This window comes from the organism of the source record quoted next, unplaced genomic scaffold, assembly GCF_019419815.1.
Source record: "Pyrus x bretschneideri cultivar Hongxiangsu unplaced genomic scaffold, Pyrus_bretschneideri_v1 Contig22, whole genome shotgun sequence".
In the NCBI taxonomy this organism is placed as follows: domain Eukaryota; kingdom Viridiplantae; phylum Streptophyta; class Magnoliopsida; order Rosales; family Rosaceae; genus Pyrus; species Pyrus x bretschneideri.
In genome coordinates, this window is record NW_025999524.1 from 1,732,438 (window position 1) to 1,753,968 (window position 21,531).

General features: G+C 39.1%; 3 protein-coding genes across 4 annotated transcripts; all 3 read left to right on the forward strand.

Annotated features, from left to right (window-relative positions):
• Positions 1–150: 150 nt before the first annotated feature.
• On the forward strand, positions 151–2,360 carry LOC125477728 (5-formyltetrahydrofolate cyclo-ligase, mitochondrial-like). Its single transcript, XM_048585144.1, has 8 exons — positions 151–480; positions 563–703; positions 804–968; positions 1,140–1,181; positions 1,296–1,341; positions 1,600–1,670; positions 1,792–1,918; positions 2,023–2,360. The coding sequence occupies exons 1-8, from the start codon at positions 204–206 to the stop codon at positions 2,033–2,035; spliced, it is 882 nt and encodes a 293-aa protein (XP_048441101.1). The 5' UTR covers positions 151–203; the 3' UTR covers positions 2,036–2,360.
• Positions 2,361–4,919: 2,559 nt separating this feature from the next.
• On the forward strand, positions 4,920–10,437 carry LOC103942657 (disease resistance protein RPV1). Its single transcript, XM_048584651.1, is given in 6 exon segments — positions 4,920–5,448; positions 6,143–7,247; positions 7,375–7,788; positions 7,920–7,956; positions 7,959–9,481; positions 9,593–10,437. Coding segments are annotated over 6 exon segments (4,098 nt in total). The 5' UTR covers positions 4,920–4,951; the 3' UTR covers positions 10,115–10,437.
• A 917-nt stretch (positions 10,438–11,354) lies between these two features.
• Positions 11,355–20,265, forward strand: LOC103942655 (disease resistance protein RPV1-like). 2 transcript variants are annotated; one of them, XR_007258559.1, is made up of 6 exons: positions 11,355–11,964; positions 12,661–13,765; positions 13,893–14,306; positions 14,438–16,012; positions 16,152–16,922; positions 20,061–20,265. XR_007258559.1 is itself a non-coding variant. In XM_009352842.3 (5 exons), the coding sequence occupies exons 1-5, from the start codon at positions 11,468–11,470 to the stop codon at positions 16,842–16,844; spliced, it is 4,284 nt and encodes a 1,427-aa protein (XP_009351117.2). In that variant the 5' UTR covers positions 11,355–11,467; the 3' UTR covers positions 16,845–17,009. The 2 variants fall into 2 exon arrangements, 1 of the variants encoding a protein (XP_009351117.2); XM_009352842.3 differs by lacking the exon at positions 20,061–20,265 and having other exon boundaries at positions 16,152–17,009.
• Positions 20,266–21,531: the final 1,266 nt, after the last annotated feature.

Genomic DNA, 21,531 nt, shown 5'->3' on the forward strand with positions numbered 1-21,531 from the left:
TCCATGTGCCGGGAACACCATGACACATGGTGTTCCCTCACACATTAGGATTTAGTTTTTTATATTTATTGAAATATAAAATTGAAGGATATTCAAGATGTCAAATCCTGATGTGTGAGGGAACCCGGCACTTGGAAAAATTTCTCCAACCAAAGAGCGCCAAATTAACGGAAAAACCCGCAAAAACACGAGAGTCACGAAGCATGTTCAGTCACAGCAGAGCAAGCGCGAGTGGGCTCATAAACGGGGCAAAGGAGGCGGTGGCGCTCATCACCAAGCCGCGCACGTTAGCTTCTCGTACCCTCTTCCCTTCTCGCTTAGCTAACGAACGCCTCGCATCCCATTCTCACCGCCCCTACGCCACCATGAACCGAGACGACAACGACCCAATCGAAGCTATATTCCGGCAGAAGCGGTTGCTCCGGTCCAGAATCCGCAAAGAGCTCAAGAATATGGACCCGGTTCGGAGGTCCGAAGAAGGTAGCCCGTTCAAGTTCGAGCTTCCTCAAATTGCCCTCTAAGTGTTTGTGTTTTTGTCTGACTGAAACTGTTGAATTCTCAGATGCTGCAATTCAGAGCATTGTTTTAAATGCTCCCTGGTTCCAATCCAGTAAGAGCATATGCGCTTACATAAGCTCTCCTGCTTTACGAGAAGTCGATACGTCAAGAATTGTTTCAGAAATTCTATCCAAACCTGCCAATGGTGCGTGTATAATATAGCATTTGTGTGTGTTCATAATTCGTCTGCATTTTGTTGTTGTGCTTAAACTTTTGGAGATCCTTACTGTTGGTTTCAACTCAAGAGGGTGATGTGCAGAACAGGAAAAAGCTTTATGTTCCGCGTGTGGAGGATAGGAATAGCAACATGAGGATGCTTAGGATTTCCAGCGTTGATGATCTGATCGTGAACTCGATGGACATTTTGGAGCCAGCTCTTTTGGATTCTGATGGGAAACAACACGAAGATGGTACCCTTTTTCTAAACTATAATTTGCACGAGTAAATGTTCTCGATCTGTTTATACATTCATTTGTGCTAAAATTTGTTTTCAATATTTTCCTCCTAGAAGTAGTTTCTTTTTCGGTTGTTGGTAATGGCGGTTAATTATTTGAAGGACCTGAAGGACCTATTTGTTGCAGTTTTGGAGGCAAGCGATCCAGTTGACTTGTTCATCCTGCCCGGTGTGTATTTTTTTCTTAACCTTGCTTGTAATTACTTACCTACCTCAGAAAACTCCAATTGTGGGAGACTTAAAAGTATAATTTCATGTTATCTCACATCAGTTTTTATTCTAGGGCTTGCATTTGACAGATGTGGAAGGCGTTTAGGCCGTGGTGGAGGGTAGGTTGATGCATCTTTGCTTCAGTTTTTTACATTATCTTAATTTCTAACCACGATAGAGTTCGTGTGATTTGTTCATTTATGATGCATGATCACTGGACTCTAATAAGGCTGTTAAGTGTTTGATGATTTGAATTGTCGAACATGGAAGCTACCTGAAATCTAGACCCATAGCAATGCATCTCATTCATTAATTTCTTTTCTAAGATACTGGTATAACTTTGCTGAACTATTTGATTGCCTGGTTGAATCTTGAAGTTACTATGATTTGTTCCTAAAGAAGTACCAAGAGCTTACAAAGCAACGACAATGGAAGGAGCCCCTTCGAGGTAAATAACAATTGTTGTTAGTTCAACGGTAACTTGTAATTATATATGGTCTTGGACTTGCTGCTAGTGCTTGATAGTACAGTTTTTTCATGATGTCGTCTTCTCTATGATTTGGTTGCAGTTGCGCTGTCATATTCTGTACAGATCGTGGAGGAAGGAGCCATAGCTGTCACTTCAAATGATGTTTCTGTGGATGCTCTTGCATCTCCAGCCGGTGTCATTCCCATAAGCCCTGCTGCTCAGGAGAGGTGAAGCCTGAATAATGATTTCGGCATATCCTATATCTTTCTAAAATCCACCAGGGCAAATCGGGATGTCACAGCTCATCTTTTATTTGCCTCTAATCTAACAGGAGCATGGGATAATCAACGGATTTGTTTTCAAGATGGACCGCAGTACAGAGCGCCATCATTGTTGCAAGATTCTGTTTTAATTAGCTGCTTCATCTGTCTTCCAAGATAGTCTTGTCAATTACTAAGCACAAGCTAACGGACATAGCCACTTTCCAGCGGTCCTGCCTCATCGACGATTGTCAATTTGGAGGTGCATAATGCATAAGAACCTTGTTTGCTGGATTTGCATCCCGTCGAATTCCTGAAAATTTTGTTACGGAAAGAACGGAATCGAGGATATCTATATGTATGTAACCAACTGTACTTTGTTGCCTAATTATGATCCGAGTTTTTTGTATTTCTAATTTTTAGAAAGAAAAATAGCAGGATAAAGAGTTTGAAAACTAACCAAATATATTTAAGAGTATGCTGTTTGGCTAAGAAGAGTCATCCCCCTCGTCTGCAAATGGCTGAAATCAACAAAAACAATAACGTGATGGCCTTACAGTTACACTATAAGTACTTTTTTCATAATTAATATGTCAATGATATATATTGTCGCCAAAAACTAGTAGGACAACTAATAACTTTGCGGGAGTGGAAGTCAATGGTTAGGTCGTAGTTAGACATAATAAATACAGACCTATAGCTGTTCACCTATAATATGACTACATTCACTATGGTTGTATTTGTATTGAGTATTTGAAGAGCTATGACATTTATATGGAGGGGGAGAGGCTTGAGAGCTCTCTTTGGGGGTTTGGACACTTCTCTCCCTTTCTTGTGACTGCCATCCCTCCTAGTGACGGATTCAGGATTTGAATTTTGGAGGTCATAGTGTTAAATACAAGTTTTTTAGATAAGAACAGAAAGCGAAGCATGTAAAAAACAAATCAGTTTATTCTTATGGTGGGCTTGTTGTGCACATGTCTACAGATATCTGACATATACTGAAGTAATCTGATGAGTGATATAGAAAGAACTTGTCGAGTGTTATCCACACAACATATTAAGTTATCCCTAGCATGCATTACATTAAATATTTAATAAGCACAAAATAGACCTATACCAAACATTCAGAATGTTCTCAAAATATCTTTATATTGTTGTAAAATCGGCGTTATGTGTGCAGTGGAATAAATGAAACAAGACACAAAATTTACGAGGTTCCTCTACAGTCAGTATGACTAAAGTATGTCCTCGGGGCAGCAGCGTGCTTTCATTTATAATTTGAAATAATAAGAGTATAAAGATAACTCTTTCTATTATCTCCTCTTCTTCCTCTCTTTTCTCTCTTCCTTATGTTTCTCTTCTCGGCCAAGAGTTGTGTGTCAACTCTCCTTCTCATTTATTTTTATAAGCAAAAGATTACTGTAGCAATACTATTTACTATATAAATTTTCGGAATTGGATCCTCTCCGAGGCAATGCCTCAGGATTCTACTGACTGGACAACATAGACCGTTGAATTTTGATCCAACGACTACAAATAGGGGGTCCCTCTAAAAGTTATAATAATTGTAGCCGTTGGATCAAAATCCAACGGCCTATGTTGTTCGATCAGTAGGATTCCGAGGCATTGCCTCGGAAAGAATCCAATTCCCAAATTTTCTTCAAATGAATAGTAACTCATATGTTTTTCTTCATATGAATAATAATCCATTTGATTTTTTTTTAGATAAATAGTAACAAACTATTCATGTGGGCCATCCACATATTATATTACAACATATAGTATATTTTTCTTACTCAGATAGTCTGGGACCATCCATCTTTTACTATTTTTTGCTTTTTTTCCCAAACCTTCCCCCGAAAGGTTTCTAGATCCTAAGCAAGGAATTTTTTTTCAGCGTGTTCATAATATAAAATAATATATAAATAGTGAGATATTTGTATTAAAAAATTACAATTTAAATTGAATTTTCTTCACTTATATAATAAAATGTGATGTTCCACCATTCTGTCAAAATGTTAAAATTTTAATAAGCATGTTCACCTCTAAGTTATCATCTCTACATTTTTTTTGGGAATTTTAATAAAAAGTTTCATGTACTGTTTATTTTAATGAAAAATCATATTTTTACACTAAAAAATCAATCATGGTACTATTTACTATACCTTTTATTTTATCGAACTCAATGTTTTTTTTTTTTTTTTTTGGGAGGGAATATGTGCTCACTTCTTAACTAGGGGTGTGATATTCACACACCCCTAACTACTTTTCTCACACCCTTCCTAATTTTTTAATACTTAATTAATATCCTACAATTTAATCTTTCATATATACCCTTCCTACTTTTTGACTTTTGAAAGTTGTTTTTTATTAGGAAAATTTGAAATAGGTTCAATTTTATAGGTCACATTTTGAAATATGACCAATTTTTAGTGACTTTTGACTTTTGAAATAGGTTCAATTTTAGTTATTTTGAACCCATATCAAAAAACCCCTTTATTATTTTTGATTTTTTCACTTAGGAATAACCAACACTCAAAGACACTCAAAAAATCAACAAAAATATATCTACCTTCATGTGTTCTTTACACATCTAAATATATTTATCTTTGAGTGTTGGTTCTTACTAAGTGAAAAAATCAAAAATAAAAAACAACTTTCATAAGTCAAACTAAATATATTTATCTTTGAGTGTTGGTTCTTACTAAGTGAATAAATAAAAAATAAAAAACAACTCTCATAAGTTAAAAAGTAGGAATGATATATATGGAAGATTAAATCGTAGGATACCAATTAAGTATTAAAAAATAAGAAAGGGCGCGGGAAAAATAGTTAGGAACTTAGGGTGGTGGGCAAAGTATCAGCAACTTAGGGAAAAATGGTTAGGAACTTAGGGTGGTGGGCAAAGTATCAGGAACTTAGGGTGTGTGAATATCACACCCGCTTAACCATACGAACGCCCATAATGTCGAACGCGTAGACGTGCAAAGGAGGCAAATGGCGGGAGAAGACGACGACGGCGACGCCATTTCGTCAACCCCGGGTGGCTTCCGGCTACGCTGGGACGTGTTCCTGAGTTTCAGAGGAGAAGACACGCGCTCAACAATCACGAAGAGCTTGTACGAGGCCCTCAAAAGCCGTGGCGTCCGAGTCTTCTTAGACGACGACGGTTTGGACCGCGGGGACGACATCGCCCCGACCCTGCTGGAAGCGATCGACGACTCGGCGGCCGCAATCGTCGTCTTGTCGCGGAGATACGCCGATTCGAGGTGGTGCTTGGAGGAGCTGGCTAAGATATGCGAGAGCAGCAGGAGGTGTCTGATTCTGCCTGTGTTCTACCAAGTGGATCCCTCCGACGTCCGTCGACAGAGGGGCCCGTTTTCTGAACATTTTTCAGCTCACGAACTGCAGTATGGAAACGCCGTCGTCTCGAGGTGGAGGAGCGCCATGGCCAAAGTCGGTGGCAAAGCCGGTTACGTTTGCAACTCCTCCAGGTAGTAATTAAATCAGTAATAGTACTAAAATTGATTCATAACTAATTTCTGTTAAAACCCCACTCAAGCAGTTAAAGATCTGTTAAAACCCTAGCTAGCTAACAGCAGCATGCAGAAATTGAAATGATTAGGAATTTGATTATTTAATGTTTAAGGTTTTTTGGAGTCTATTGGAAGTATGAGTTAACTGAGTAAATCTTACGGCCTAGTTTACTATTTGTTTATTCATATTCATATATAATATGGTTTGAGTTTTGGCTGCTGCATGCATTTGGATCTGGGGATTTGTCAAATCTCAGTTTTATATAATATCTTCTTCCCAATTAACTATCCTTCTCATTCAGGTTACAATTTAAAGTTTCACACTGCAATTAGGGCTGAAAAACTAAGTCAAAATATCTAAGATTAAGATTATGGCGCAAAACCGAGCGCAGTAGCATTCTGGGAGTCATACAGTAGCCCCATTCCGTAGGATAAAGCTTTGTTGTTGTTGTATGATTGAAGCAAAATGTTAATCAAATTAAGTTGGTCATAGTTTTTCTTCAATTGATCACGTGATTCCTCTCTTGGTTAGTTTGCTTCATGTCTTTGAAATCTTAATCCAAAAGATTAGAGGTGTAAAAGCTAAAGTTATCTTTTGTGCTCATCACCCCAAGAGGCAAACTAATGTAGTTGTGGTCATGTAATTTGACAGCAAGGAAGCAGAGGTGGTTCAGGGGTTGGTCAAAAGGGTTTTGAATGAAATAAGGAAAACCCCGGTAGGTCTTGCTTCCTACACAGTGGGACTTGATTCTCGAGTTGAAGATGCGATGAGGTTGTTGGATGTTCGATCCAATGGCGTTCGAGTGCTCGGAATTCATGGCATGGGTGGTGTTGGCAAGACGACTCTTGCCAAGGCCCTTTTTAACAGACTTGTTGCTTACTTCGAGCATCGCGGCTTCATCTCAAATGTTAGAGAAACTTCTGCAGGACACGAGGGGTTAGTAACGCTTCAAAACAGACTTATCGGTAGTCTTTCTACTCTGAAGATGCCGGTAAATGAACTTAACGTTGGTATTTCTGCAATAAAAGCGACTGTGTACGAGAAGCGAGTTCTTATTGTTTTGGATGATGTTGATAATGTAGAGCAACTAAGTGCTTTAGTTGGCAACAGAGACTGGTTTTATGAAGGAAGCAGAATCATTGTTACCACAAGAGATAGAAGTGCCTTGCCCGATCGTCTTGTGAACAAGTTGTATGAGGTCAGGGAGTTGGATTCGTCCCAGGCGCTTGAACTGTTTAGCTACCATGCGCTGCGAAAAGAAAAGCCCCCTGATGATTTCCTGGCCCTGTCCAAGCAGATTGTGTCTCTCACAGGTGGGCTACCGTTGGCTCTTGAAGTATTTGGCTCTTACATATTTTATCGGAGGAGAATAGAGGAATGGAGAGACAGTCTGCAGAAACTGAAACATATTCGTCCCGGCGATCTTCAAGATGTGTTAAAGATAAGTTATGATGCTCTAGACGAGCAAGAGAAGTGTATCTTCCTTGACTTTGCATGTTTATTTGTGAAAATGAATATGAAGAGAGAAGATGCCATTGACATACTGAAGGGTTGTGGTTTTGATGGTGAGATAGCAATTGCTGACCTCACCGCAAAATCTCTCATGAAGGTTTATGAAGACGGTATGCTGTGGATGCACGATCAAGTTAGAGACATGGGAAGACAAATCGTTAGACATGAAAACGTTGAAGATCCTGGCATGCGTAGTAGACTTTGGGATCGTGATGAAATCTTGAACGTCTTCAAGGATGATAAGGTACAGAATCCACTATGGTACTTTTATTGTTCGCATATTCATGTGAGACAGTTTCTAGATTAGATGATAATTGGCTTGATATTTCTTCACACAGTTTCTTATATATGTTTCGATACCTTGACAACAGGGAACAAGATGTATACAAGGGATAGTCTTAGACTTCGAATCATCGATAAGGATGGTGCGGGATCCAAGTGGTGACAGAGTTTCGTGGGACAACTTTCGAAAATGCCCCAGTTTTAGCTCTGCAGTAACATACCTAAAGGAAAGGCACAAAGCATATCTTCAAAATCAAGCAGAGAAAAAGAGAGAGGTTGTAATTTGCTCCAAACCCCTTGGAGCAATGGTCAATCTTAGACTTCTCCAAATTAATTTTGTGAATTTGGAAGGGAAGTTCAAGTTTCTTCCAGCAGAGTTGAAGTGGTTACAATGGAAAGGTTGTCCTTTGAAATTTCTTCCTTCGGATTTTTCCCCTCGGCAACTTGCTGTCCTTGATCTTTCAAAGAGCAAACTTGTAAGTTTGTGGCGCGGGCGTAACAAGGTATGCTTCACGATTTGATCAATCATCTGCTTTATCCTTTTCTATCCTACTCTTTGGATGCTTTACACTTTCTACGATTTTCTAAGCTAGTTTTCTCTTTAATACAAAGGGCGATTTTGATTGTATTCCAGGTGCCAGAGCAATTGATGTTCTTGATTCTACACGAATGCTCTTATCTAACTGCATGTTAGATAACCGCGCCTTGGAAAAGATTGTTCTTGAGCTATGTGTTAATCTCAATAAACTTCATGACTCGGTTGGGAATTTGAATACATTAGTCCACTTGAACCTGAGAGGTTGTTCGAACCTTATTGAACTTCCCAGTGATGTATCTGGCCTGAGAAAACTTGAGAACCTAATCCTCACCGGTTGCTCAAAATTGAAAAAACTGCCCAGCAACATGGACAGCATGGTATCATTGAAAGAACTTCTCCTTGACGAGACAGTGATAGAAAGTCTTCCTGAATCTATCTTCAAGCTTACGAAACTCGAAAGGCTGAGCTTGAACCGATGCAAATTTTTGAAAGGGCTACCTGAGTTGATAGGAAAGTTGTGTTCTCTCAAAGAAATATCCCTTAATGATTCAGCTTTAGAAAAACTACCCGATTCATTTGGATCTTTGGCAAACCTTGAGAGACTAAGTTTGCTCTGGTGTAATTCACTGACCATCATTCCAGATTCCATTGGACACCTGAATTCGTTAGTGGAATTTCTTACTTATGGTAGTCCTATCAAAGAACTGCCTGCGTCCATTGGTTCATTGTCAAACTTGAGGGAGTTATCGGTGGGGCGCGGCGAGTTTATGAGAGAATTGCCTGATTCAGTTGGAGGTTTAAATTCTCTAGTTGTGCTACAAATAAATGAGACATTAATCACAATTCTCCCACATGAGATCGGTGCCTTGAAAACACTTGAGAAGCTTGAGATGAGGAAATGTGGATTTCTTAGATCATTACCGCAGTCAATCGGAAGCATGAGGGGACTAACTGCTATAGTCATAACCGATGCTACTATCACAGAGTTGCCAGAATCAGTAGGGATGTTGGAAAATCTTACCGTGTTGCGCTTGAACGGATGTAAACAGTTAGGCAAGCTCCCAGCTTCAATAGGACAACTCAAGTCCTTGCACAGATTGCATATGGTGGATACTGCGGTGACAGAACTACCTGAGAGCTTTGGAATGCTTTCTAGTTTGATGGTTTTAAAAATGGGAAAGACGCTTCAAAAGAGGGAACACACAGAAGAGATCAATTTTATACTCCCAAATTCATTCTCAAATTTATCCTTGCTATATGATCTGGATGCTCGTGCTTGTAACATATCTGGCAAAGTTGATGATTTCGAGAGGTTGTCATCACTCGAAACCTTGAACTTAAGCCGCAATAGTTTTTCCAGCCTTCCAGCCAGTCTCAGGGGACTGTCCGTTCTTAAGAAGCTTTTGTTGCCTCATTGTAAAAAGCTCAAGTCTCTGCATCCGCTTCCCTCGAGTTTGGATGAAGTGAATATTGCAAACTGCACCTCATTAGAAAGTATCTCTGATATTTCAAACCTACAAAACTTGGTGGAGCTGAACCTTACAAGTTGTGATAAAGTTGCCGATATTCCAGGCCTTGAATGCTTGAATTCCTTGGTGAGGTTGTATGCGAGTGGTTGCAATGCTTGCTCATCGGTTGTTAAGAAAAGACTTGCTAAGGTCCTCTCTCTCTCTCTCTCTCTCACACACACACACACACACACAAATACACACGCATGCACGCATATAGAAATGGTAACTCAGTCATAGGTTTGGAAATTTTTGTTGCAGAGCTACTTGAGGAAAATACGCAATCTTAGCATGCCAGGAAGCAAGATACCAGACTGGTTTTCTCAACGTGTGGTTACATTCTCTGAGAGAAAAAACTGCGTTCTCAAAAGCGTGATCATAGGCGTTGTAGTCTCTCTCAACCAGCAAATACCAGATGAAACAAGGGAAGAACACGCTGCAATAGGGGACATTCAAGCAAAGATCCTCGTTGTGGATTTTCCTACCTTCACTTCAGCATTGAACTTACAGGGAGTACCCAACACAAATGAAGACCAATTTCACTTGTGCCAATACCCGACGTGGCATCCCATGGTTTCTCAGTTAAAAGAAGGTTATAAGATACATGTAACGAGGAGAGATCCGCCATGGATGACAGGCATCGAGCTGAAGAAGTGGGGGATTCGTTTTGTCTACGAAGGTGATGATGAGTATGAAGGAGATGAGGAGTCATTAAATGAAAGCCAGCAATCCTTGTCAGAAAAACTGGCCAAGTTTTTCGACTCGTTTGAAGAAGGTGACTGAACTCCTGAATCTAGTTCTGGTGTTGAAGAAGGAGAACCGAGGAAGTGAACAAAGATTGTCATAATATGATCGAGGGTACTTTATTTCTTGCTTCGTAGTGCTCTCTCGTCTTTCTGTCATCTAGTTGGTTGTGGTTGTGGCTATCAACTTAAGCAGTCCGGTATCCTTCTGCTGTGTGAAACTTAAAAGTTTTATTTAGATGTATGGGATCCATTACGGGCTTGTTTGGTATTACGATGTTTTTTTAAAAAGAGGCAAAAACTGCTTCTGTTGTGCTATAAGAATAAATAAGTGTAAAATAAAGTTTTTGAGTGTTTGGTAAACTTTTTATTTGTGATAGTGCTTTTAACAAAAAAACAAAAGTGTCTTGAGTCTGTGAATGTGTTAGATGATTAAAAGAAGATATGATATTTAATGTGATATAATAATTGTCAAAGAGAATAATGTAAGGACAAATATTGTAATTTTATAAAATATGTGAGGGTATACTTGACATTTGAAAATTTCATTAAACGGGCACCATCACTATGCTTTGAAAAAAAAAAACTTTTTTTAGAAGCATGGTAGAACACATTTTTTTCGTTTTACCGAACGCATTTGATGTTCCAGATTTGTTAATAAACTATTTTTCTTCCCAATCGAGGCTTAAAAAGACGCTTTGATTAATAAATCCCTTTAATCTGCTCTTTTTTTGAGAATTTTAATGAAAAGCTCTATGTTCTGTTTATTTTAATGAAAAATCATATTTTTACACTAAAAAGTCAATCATGGTACTATTCACTATACCTTTTATTTTGTTGAACTCAATGTTTTTTTTTTGGCAGGGAATATGTGCTCACTTCTTAACTATGGGTGTGATATTCACAGACCCCTAACTACTTTTGCCACACCCTTCCTAATTTTTTAATATTTAATTAGTATCGTACAATTTAATCTTCCATATATACCCTTCCTACTTTTTGACTTTTGAAAGTTGTTTTTTATTTTTGATTTTTTCACTTAGGAATAACCAACACTCAAAGACACTCAAAAATCAACAAAAACATATGTACCTTCATGTGTTCTTTACACATCTAAATATATTTATCTTTGAGTGTTGGTTCTTCCTAAGTGAAAAAATCAAAAATAAAAAACAACTTTCAAAAGTTAAAAAGTAGGAAGGGAATATATGGAAGCTTAAATTAAGTATTAAAAAAATAAGAAGAACGTGAGAAAAGTAGTTAGGAACTTAGGGGCGTGGGAAAAGTAGTTAGGAACTTAGGTGTGTGAGAAAATTAGTTAGGACTTAGATCACACCCCCTTAACTAGACGAACGGACGCAATGTCGAACACGTAGTTGCGCAAACGAAGTAAATGGCCGGAGAAGACGACGACGGCGACACCGTTTCGTCAAACCCGGGTGGCTTCCGGCTACGCTGGGACGTGTTCCTGAGTTTCAGAGGGGAAGACACCCGCGCAACAATCACGAAGAGCCTGTACGAGGCCCTCAAAAGCCACGGCGTCCGAGTCTTCTTAGACGACGACGGTTTGGAGCGCGGGGACGACATCGCCCCGAGCCTGCTGGAAGCGATCGACGACTCAGCGGCCGCAATCGTCATCTTGTCGCGGAGATACGCCGATTCGAGGTGGTGCTTGGAGGAGCTGGCTAAGATATGCGAGAGCAGCAGGAGGTGTCTGATTCTGCCTGTGTTCTACCAAGTGGATCCCTCCGACGTCCGTCGACAGAGGGGCCCGTTTTCTGAACATTTTTCAGCTCACGAACTGCAGTATGGAAACGCCGTCGTCTCGAGGTGGAGGAGCGCCATGGCCAAAGTCGGTGGCAAAGCCGGTTACGTTTGCAACTCCTCCAGGTTGTAATTAAATCAGTAATAGTACTAAAATTGATTCATAAATAATTTCTGTTAAAATCCCACTCAAGCAGTTAAAGATCTGTTAAAACCCTAGCTAGCTAACAGCAGCATGCAGAAATTGAAATGATTAGGAATTTGATTATTTAATGTTTAAGGTTTTTTGGAGTCTTTTGGAAGTATGAATTAAATGAGTTAATCTTACGGCCTAGTTTACTATTTGTTTATTCATATTCATATATAATATGGTTTGAGTTTTGGCTGCAGCATGCATTTGGATTTGGGGATTTGTCAAATCTCAGTTTATATAATATCTTGTTCTTCCCAGTTAACTATCCTTTTCGTTCAGGTTACAATTTAAAGTTTCACACTACAATTAGGGCTGAAAAACTAAGTCAAAATATCTAAGATTAAGATTATGGCGCAAAAGCGAGCGTAGTGGCGTTTTAGGAGTCATACAGAGGTCCCATTATGTGGGATGAGGCTTTGTTGTTGTTGTATGATTGAAGCAAAATGTTAATCAAATTAAGTTGGTCATAGTTTTTTTTCAATTGATCACATGATTCCTCTCTCGGTTGGTTTGCTTCATATCTTTGAAATCTTAATCCAAAAGATTAGAGGTGTAGAAGCTAAAGTTATCTTTTGTGCTCATCACCCCAAGAGGCAAACTAATGTAGTTGTGGTCATGTAATTTGACAGCAACGAAGCAGAGGTGGTTCAGGGGTTGGTCAAAAGGGTTTTGAATGAAATAAGGAAAACCCCGGTAGGTCTTGCTTCCTACACAGTGGGACTTGGTTCTCGAGTTAAAGATGTGATGGGATTGTTAGATGTTCGATCCAATGGCGTTCAAGTGCTCGGAATTCATGGCATGGGTGGTGTTGGCAAGACGACTCTTGCTACGGCCCTTTTTAACAGACTTGTTGCTGACTTTGAGTATCGCGGCTTCATCTCAAATGTTAGAGAAACTTCTGCAGGACACGAGGGGTTAGTAACGCTTCAAAACAGACTTATCGGTAGTCTTTCTACTGTGAAGATGCCGGTAAATGAACTTAACGCTGGTATTTCTGCAATAAAAGCGACTGTGTACGAGAAGCGAGTTCTTATTGTTTTGGATGATGTTGGTAATGTAGAGCAACTAAATGCTTTAGTTGGCAACAGAGACTGGTTTTATGAAGAAAGCAGAATCATTGTTACCACAAGAGATAGAAGTGCCTTGCCCGATCATCTTGTCAACAAGTTGTATGAGGTCAGGGAGTTGGATTCGTCTCAGGCGCTTGAACTGTTTAGCTACCATGCGCTGCGAAAAGAAAAGCCCCCTGATGATTTCCTGGCCCTGTCCGAGCAGATTGTGTCTCTCACAGGTGGGCTACCGTTGGCTCTTGAAGTATTCGGCTCTTACCTATTTGATCGGAGGAGAATAGAGGAATGGAGAGGCAGTCTGCAGAAACTGAAACATATTCGTCCCGGCAATCTTCAGGATGTGTTAAAGATAAGTTATGATGCTCTAGACGATCAAGAGAAGTGCATCTTCCTTGACTTTGCATGTTTATTTGTGAAAATGAATATGAAGAGAGGGGATGCAATTGACATACTGAAGGGTTGTGGTTTTGATGGTGAGATAGCAATTGCTGACCTCACCACAAAATCTCTCATGAAGGTTTATGAAGACGGTATGCTGTGGATGCACGATCAAGTTAGAGACATGGGAAGACAAATCGTTAGACATGAAAGCGTTGTAGATCCTGGCATGCGTAGTAGACTTTGGGATCGTGATGAAATCTTGAATGTCTTCAAGGATGATAAGGTACAGAATCCACTATGGTACTTTTATTGTTCACATATTCATGTGAGACAATTTCTAGATTAGATGATAATTGGCTTGATATTTCTTCACACAGTTTCTTATATATTTTTCGATACCTTGACAACAGGGAACAAGATGTATACAAGGGATAGTCTTAGACTTCGAATCATCGATAAGGATGGTGCGGGATCCAAGTGGTGACAGAGTTTCGTGGGACAACTTTCGAAAATGCCCCAGTTTTAGCTCTGCGGTAACATACCTAAAGGAAAGGCACAAAGCATATCTTCAAAATCAATCTGAGAAAAAGAGAGAGGTTGTAATTTGCTCCAAACCCCTTGGAGCAATGGTCAATCTTAGACTTCTCCAAATTAATTTTGTGAATTTGGAAGGGAAGTTCAAGTTTCTTCCAGCTGAGTTGAAGTGGTTACAATGGAAAGGTTGTCCTTTGAAATTTCTTCCTTCGGATTTTTGCCCTCGGCGACTTGCTGTCCTTGATCTTTCAAGGAGCAAACTTGTAAGTTTGTGGCGCGGGCGTAACAAGGTATGCTTCACGATTTGATCAATCATCTGCTTTATCCTTTTCTATCCTACTCTTTGGATGCTTTACACTTTTTACGATTTTCTAAGCTAGTTTTCTCTTTAATACAAAGGGCGATTTTGATTGTATTCCAGGTGCCAGAGCAATTGATGTTCTTGATTCTACACGAATGCTCTTATCTAACTGCTATACCTGATTTATCTGGTAACCGCGCCTTGGAAAAGATTGTTCTTGAGCTATGTGTTAATCTCAATAAACTTCATGACTCGGTTGGGAATTTGAATACATTAGTCCACTTGAACCTGAGAGGTTGTTCGAACCTTATTGAACTTCCCAGTGATGTATCTGGCCTGAGAAAACTTGAGAACCTAATCCTCACCGGTTGCTCAAAATTGAAAACACTGCCCAGCAACATGGACAGCATGGTATCATTGAAAGAACTTCTCCTTGACGAGACAGTGATAGAAAGACTTCCTGAATCTATCTTCAAGCTTACGAAACTCGAAAGGCTCAGCTTGAACCGATGCAAATTTTTGAAAGTGCTACCTGAGTTGATTGGAAAGTTGTGTTCTCTCAAAGAAGTATCCCTTAATGGTTCAGCTTTAGAAAAGCTACCCGATTCATTTGGATCTTTGGCAAACCTTGAGAGACTAAGTTTGCTCTGGTGTAATTCACTGACCACCATTCCAGATTCCATTGGACACTTGAATTCGTTAGTGGAATTTCTTACTTATGGTAGTCCTATCAAAGAACTGCCTGCGTCCATTGGTTCATTGTCAAACTTGAGGGAGTTATCGGTGGGGCATGGCAAGTTTATGAGAGAATTGCCTGATTCAATTGGAGGTTTAAGTTCTCTAGTTGTGCTACAAATAGATGAGACATTAATCACAAATCTCCCACATGAAATCGTTGCCTTGAGAACACTTGAGAAGCTTGAGATGAGGAAATGTGGATTCCTTAGATCATTACCGCAGTCAATCGGACGCATGAGGGGACTAACTGCTATAGTCATAACCGATGCTGCTATCACAGAGTTGCCAGAATCAGTAGGGATGTTGGAAAATCTTACCGTGTTGCGCTTGAACGGATGTAAACAGTTACGCAAACTTCCAGCTTCAATAGGACAACTCATGTCCTTGCACAGATTGCAGATGGCGGATACTGCGGTAACAGAACTACCTGAGAGCTTTGGAATGCTTTCTAGTCTGATGGTTTTAAAAATGAGAAAGAAGCATCAAAACAGGGAACACACAGAAGAGATCAATTTTATACTCCCATCTTCTTTCTCAAATCTGTCCTTGCTATATGATCTGGATGCTTATGCTTGTAATATATCTGGCAAAATTGTTGATGATTTCGAGAGGTTGTCATCACTCGAAACCTTGAACTTAAGCCGCAATAGTTTTTGCAGCCTTCCAGCCAGTCTCAGGGGACTGTCCGTTCTTAAGAAGCTTTTGTTGTCTCATTGTAAAAAGCTCAAGTCTCTGCCTCCGCTTCCCTCGAGTTTGGATGAAGTGAATATTGCAAACTGCACTTCATTAGAAAGTATCTCTGATATTTCAAACCTGCAAAACTTGGTGGAGCTGAACCTAACAAGTTGTGATAAAGTTGTCGATATTCCAGGCCTTGAATGCTTGAATTCCTTGGTGAGGTTGTATGCGAGTGGTTGCAATGCTTGCTCATCAGTTGTTAAGAAAAGACTTGCTAAGGTCCTCTTTCTCTCTAAATCTCTCTCTCTCTCTCTCTCTCTCTCTCTCTCTCTCTCTCACTCACACACACACACACACACGCATGCACGCGTATAGAAATTATACGCAATCTTAGCATGCCAGGAAATTTTTGTTGCAGAGCTACTTGAGGAAAATACGCAATCTTAGCATGCCAGGAAGCAAGATACCAGACTGGTTTTCTCAAGGTGTGGTTACATTCTCTGAGAGAAAAAACTGCGTTCTCAAAAGCGTGATCATAGGCGTTGTAGTCTCTCTCAACCAACAAATACCAGATGAAATAAGAGAAGAACTCCCTGCAATAGTGGACATTCAAGCAAAGATCCTTGTAGTGGATTTTCCTACCTTCACTTCAGCATTGAACTTACAGGGAGTACCAAACACAAATGAAGACCAATTTCACTTGTGCCGATACCCGACTGGCGTTCCCTTGGTTTCTCAGTTAAAAGAAGGTTATAAGATACATGTGTCGAGGAGGGATCCGCCATTGATGAAAGGCGTCGAGCTGAAGAAGTGGGGGGTTCGTTTTGTCTACGAAGACGATGATGATTACGAGGGAGATGAAGAGTCATTAAATGAAAGCCAGCAATCCTTGTCACAAAAACTGGCCAACTTTTTCGGCTCGTTTGAAGAAGGTGACTCCACCTGCACTCCTGAATCTAGTTCTAGTGCACATGAAGAAATAGTTCAAGAAACCAAAACAAGTGAACGACGATTATCATTATATGATCGAGGGTACTTCATTTGTTGCTTCGTAGTGCTCCCCCTCGTCTTTCTGTCATTGAGTTGGTTATGGCGGTGGCTATCAACTTAAACTGTCTGGTATCCTTCTGCACTCGAGGTTCTGTATTTGATTCTCCCCTCCATTATCGCCTTTATCAAAAGCAGTCTGGTATCCTTCTGCTCTGTGAAACTTTAAAACTTTTATTTAGATGTGTGGGATCCATTAGGAACACGCTTTGATATTGGTGTGCTTTTTTAAAAAATTAATTCTGTTGTTGTGTGAGAATAAATAGCTTTAAAATAAAGTTGTTGATTGTTTGGGGTTTTTTTTTTTTTTTAGTAAGAGTGTTTTTAACAAAAAAAAAAAAAATCTTATATAAATTAGTGTGAATATGTTAGATGACTAAAAAAGATATGGTATTTAATGTGATATAATAATTGTCAAAAAGAATAAACGTAGGGGCAATTATAGTAATTTTGTAAAAGATGTGGGGGCATGCTTGCCATTTACAAGTCCCTCTGCGACGGCTCCCTGAATCAACTTTGGCATCCTTCACAAGTCTCTCTGCGAGAGTCATCTTCCCAACACTGCTTGATTCTTCTTTTTCTTTCTTCTTCATATCAGATTCATCATCCTTCTTCGAATCTGAGCTCTAAAACCCCTTTTCAACAAGATACCACAACCCATGAGACTTGAAAATGGTTTTCATCCTTGTACTCCAAAACTCATAGTTATCGCCATTGAAGATGAATGCTCTCAACTCACTACTACCAGACCTTGCCATGTTAGACTTAGGTCACAGACAACTCAAGCTCAATTTTGAGTTTTTTGGTAGTTCCTTCACATATCCAAACGCCCAGTATCAATTGACCGAACCTGGCTCTGAGGCTATGTTAACATTCATAAGACTATTGTCTTATATATGAAATCAATCAATGAGAATTGGAGATTATTAATTCTGGAATTCAAAGGAAATTGAAGAGAGAAGAAGAAAATGGAAAACGTGCTTCTGCATTCATTCCTTCACACGCACACACTGTGCACTTGAATATCGTTAGAAAGACGAGAAAGAATGGAATATTCTCTCATTACTGTTGACAATATCCAAAGGTTGTTAGAGTTGTTACCAAAATTAGTTAGTTAAATAGCTTAGGCTGCAAGTTACTCATGATGACTATATAAACTGTATTCTCATAGTTGTAAAGATCAATTCAGTATCAATGTAATCAATTACTTTTTCTCTCTCTCTCTCATTCCTTTCTCTCTTTTCTTCTTCAATACATGTTCTTTCTGCATCTCCGTGTTTTCTGCATTTCTGTTAACATGGTATCAGAGCCATGGATTGATCTTTGGTGATCCTCTTCTGCTGTGGGTGAAGGAATTTTCGTACAAGCTTGGATGTTCGAGTGCGTTTTCTGATGATCGGGTCAGATTCGTCTGGATTGCACTTGAAGACCAGCAAAGCCTTGATCTTTATCTTTCTTCTTTGATTTTTTTGTTGGCAAGATCTAATCGCAGAGTCTGTGGGCTGATGATCGATTTAGGGTTTTAGAAATTTGGGGATTCGAAGATTGAGATCGTGGAGAGGTGAAGAAGGCGAGAGTAAGAATTGTGTTCTGGGTTTCAAGATTCATGTTCTCAGGTTTTGTCTTAGATTACTAGTTTTCTTTCCAGCATATTAACTATTTGTGATAATGTCTCAGTGAGAATTTTCTTGGGAATTTTGGAAGTGTCAAGGCCGATAGACGTATACTTCAGATTTGTTAAGACTTCAAGGCCGAATGCCATATTTGAGAATCTTTAAGGTCAATTGTCCTTTCTCAGTTGCTATGAAATTGTTGATTGTATTTCCCTAAGGCCGATTGCCGGGATTTTTTGTTGTCTAAAAGATTGTCTGTTAATTGGGTTTTCTGTGATATTGTATCTTGTGCTCATTCAGGGTTGTTTCCGCTGTGAGTGTTGAGGATTTCTTTCTACTTCGTTGGGTTTTCTGGTAGCTGATTTGTTGAAGCTTCTATGATGGGGTTTTCTGATCATCCATCCTCTTCATCTTGGCTTAGTATTACCCGACTTCTCCTCATGGTCATTTATCTGCCGCTGGTTATGCTTGATGCCTCGATGCCCTTCTACTTTGAGCATTCCTTGCGTTATATACCGCTCTTCCAGGACTTTGACGTTCAGTTTCTCTGCCATTTGAGGCTCCAACAGCTTTCCTTGCTTCAACTTCTAGTGGAAACAGAAGCTTTATTGTGTTCCAAAGAACCATGTTGACGGTGCAGGATCTACTATTGCTGATTAGCTGCTTGCACTTGGGGCACCTCTTCCCACATTTATCAGCGGCGGACCACAAGCACTTCTTCTTACAGAAACTATGCCCACAAGGAGTAGTACTTGGTTCAAAGAAAATCTCCAAGCAGATAGCGCAAGAAAGTTCTTCCCTGAGAAATTTGCTTCTTCAATGGTGTTTCTTGTATGCCAGTTTGTTCGAAAAAGGCCGATGCATTTTGTTTCCTCCATAAGGCCGATAGCCGGAGTGAAAAGTTCTGTCTCAGATATTGTGTGTTACTCTTTAAAGGCCGATAGCCGGAGTAACGTTCTTGAAAAGTTTTGTTTGTTGTTATTATGTGCAACTCCATTAAGGCCGATTGCCGGAGTGCAGTTCTTGTTCCCTTTCTTCATTGAAGGCCGATTGCCGAAGAAGGTTGTGTTTCTTGATTTTTGTGATTGTAAGAAGTTGATTGCTGAATGGTCTGCTTCAATCTCAAACTGGGCAATCCCAGTTGAGATTGAGGGGGGATGTTGACAATATCCAAAGGTTGTTAGAGTTGTTACCAAAATTAGTTAGTTAAATAGCTTAGGTTGCAAGTTAGTCATGATGGCTATATAAATTGTATTCTCATAGTTGTAAAGATCAATTCAGTATCATTGTAATCAATTACTTTCTCTCTCTCTCTCTCTCTCTCATTCCCTTCTCTCTTTTCTTCTTCAATACATGCTCTTTCTGCATCTCTGTGTTTTCTGCATTTCTGTTAACAATTACATCATGTAAATCTAACCATCAATTTCAACTATCCTATGAGATAGTGACATGTGGCATAAATCATCACTTACCCTAAGATTACATTTTAGCTGCACACTTGGATTGTGATCCAAGAGCTTACCATAAAACTGAATTTTACACTTAACCTCTCTACAATTCCAACAATTACACTTACAACCAACATTATATATATGATATAATTATTTTATGTATGACATAAGAAAATTTCCTTCTTAATGAAATTGTGATTTCACTGTTCCTTAAAGGGGTACAATTCAGGCAATGCAGCGCATGAGAAGGGATTTAACGTTGATGATCCAAGCTTATGCGAGGAGGTTGGAGGAATGAGCCTAATCCTGATCTTTGTAAGGTAGATTTTTTTATTTGTTAGAAGTATATTGAAATATTTTCATCATCGTTATTGAGGTGTGGAGCTACATGCAGCATGCTAAATGTTGGAAGTTCTTTTTCTCCTTTTGTTTTAAGGCGATCATGATAGCTGTTTGCACTCTGTTGAAGTTTTTCTCTTTGCCATCTTGTTTTTTTAGTATAATGATATATTTTATACCAAAAGAAATGGAGAGGTATTTTCAAATCTAGCCGTTGTATTTTGAGTACAATGATATTGGTTACTTTAATGAAACTACCGTTGAATTTGAATCAATTATTCCAGATAAAGAGCTAGGCCCCTAAAAATGGGCCAAAGGCAATCTCTAATCGAATGGGCTATGTTAAACTCCGTTCAGATAATAGTCCTGCAAGAAATTAATTTTTAATGAACACTGTCAGACCATATTTATATCTCATCTCTAACCAGAGGGGGCTATTTTTTAGCCCCTCAATATTTTTTTTTTTTTTTTAAGTTTGTTCTTCAATTTTATTGGTTAATTGAATTAAACTACTATATTAAAATAAGGTTTCCGAACATATTTTGAGTGCCACTTGTCGCTAACTGAATAAACCCTACGACATATTTTGAGTGCCACTTGAAGATGTGACCATTTGAAAATTATTAAAAAAATAAAATAAAAGAAAGTTTATTGGAAGAGGTAAGAGAGGAGTGTGCATAAAAAGAGTGTTTGATGTCAATAGAAGGTGAAAAATTGAAATAAAATGAGATAAGATAGTATGGAATGGTGAAAAGGATGCGAGAAATAATGTAGAAATGTTTTAGGTATTTATAGGACGAAAATTAGATTTTTATTTTTTATTTTTATTTTGTCTTAAAAAAAAAAATCCAACTAGGCCCAACTGAAGAGGCTTGCTGGTTGGCTAAAGATTGCCAACCCCTGGTCATATGGTTGGATTTTTTGGCCCAGACCTTGATTACATATGGGTTTTGTGTAAAAAATAATTATCTTTTGGCCTATAGTCCTATGACTAGCTCGGTTAAAGATAACATAAAAAAAGAACTATATTTGGGCAGTTTCTTTGACCAAATAATAACCTGATAGACTTTATATAATTATAACTCAAACATTGATTAGAATTGAGTTTTTGAACAAATGGATCAATTTTTTAGCTCTATTGGAGGTGGCCTAAGTCACCAACTCTCCATCCAGTCTATTACCCACCGGTGATTTAGCTCATGGTCAACAAGTCTTCATTCATTGGTAACGGGTAACTTGGACAAGGTTGAAGAGTCTTCCTTTCCATGTGCATAGTATATATAGCATCAATAATGTCCATCTAGGGACCATTGAGGCAGGCTACTTCACACGAGAAATATTTTTATGT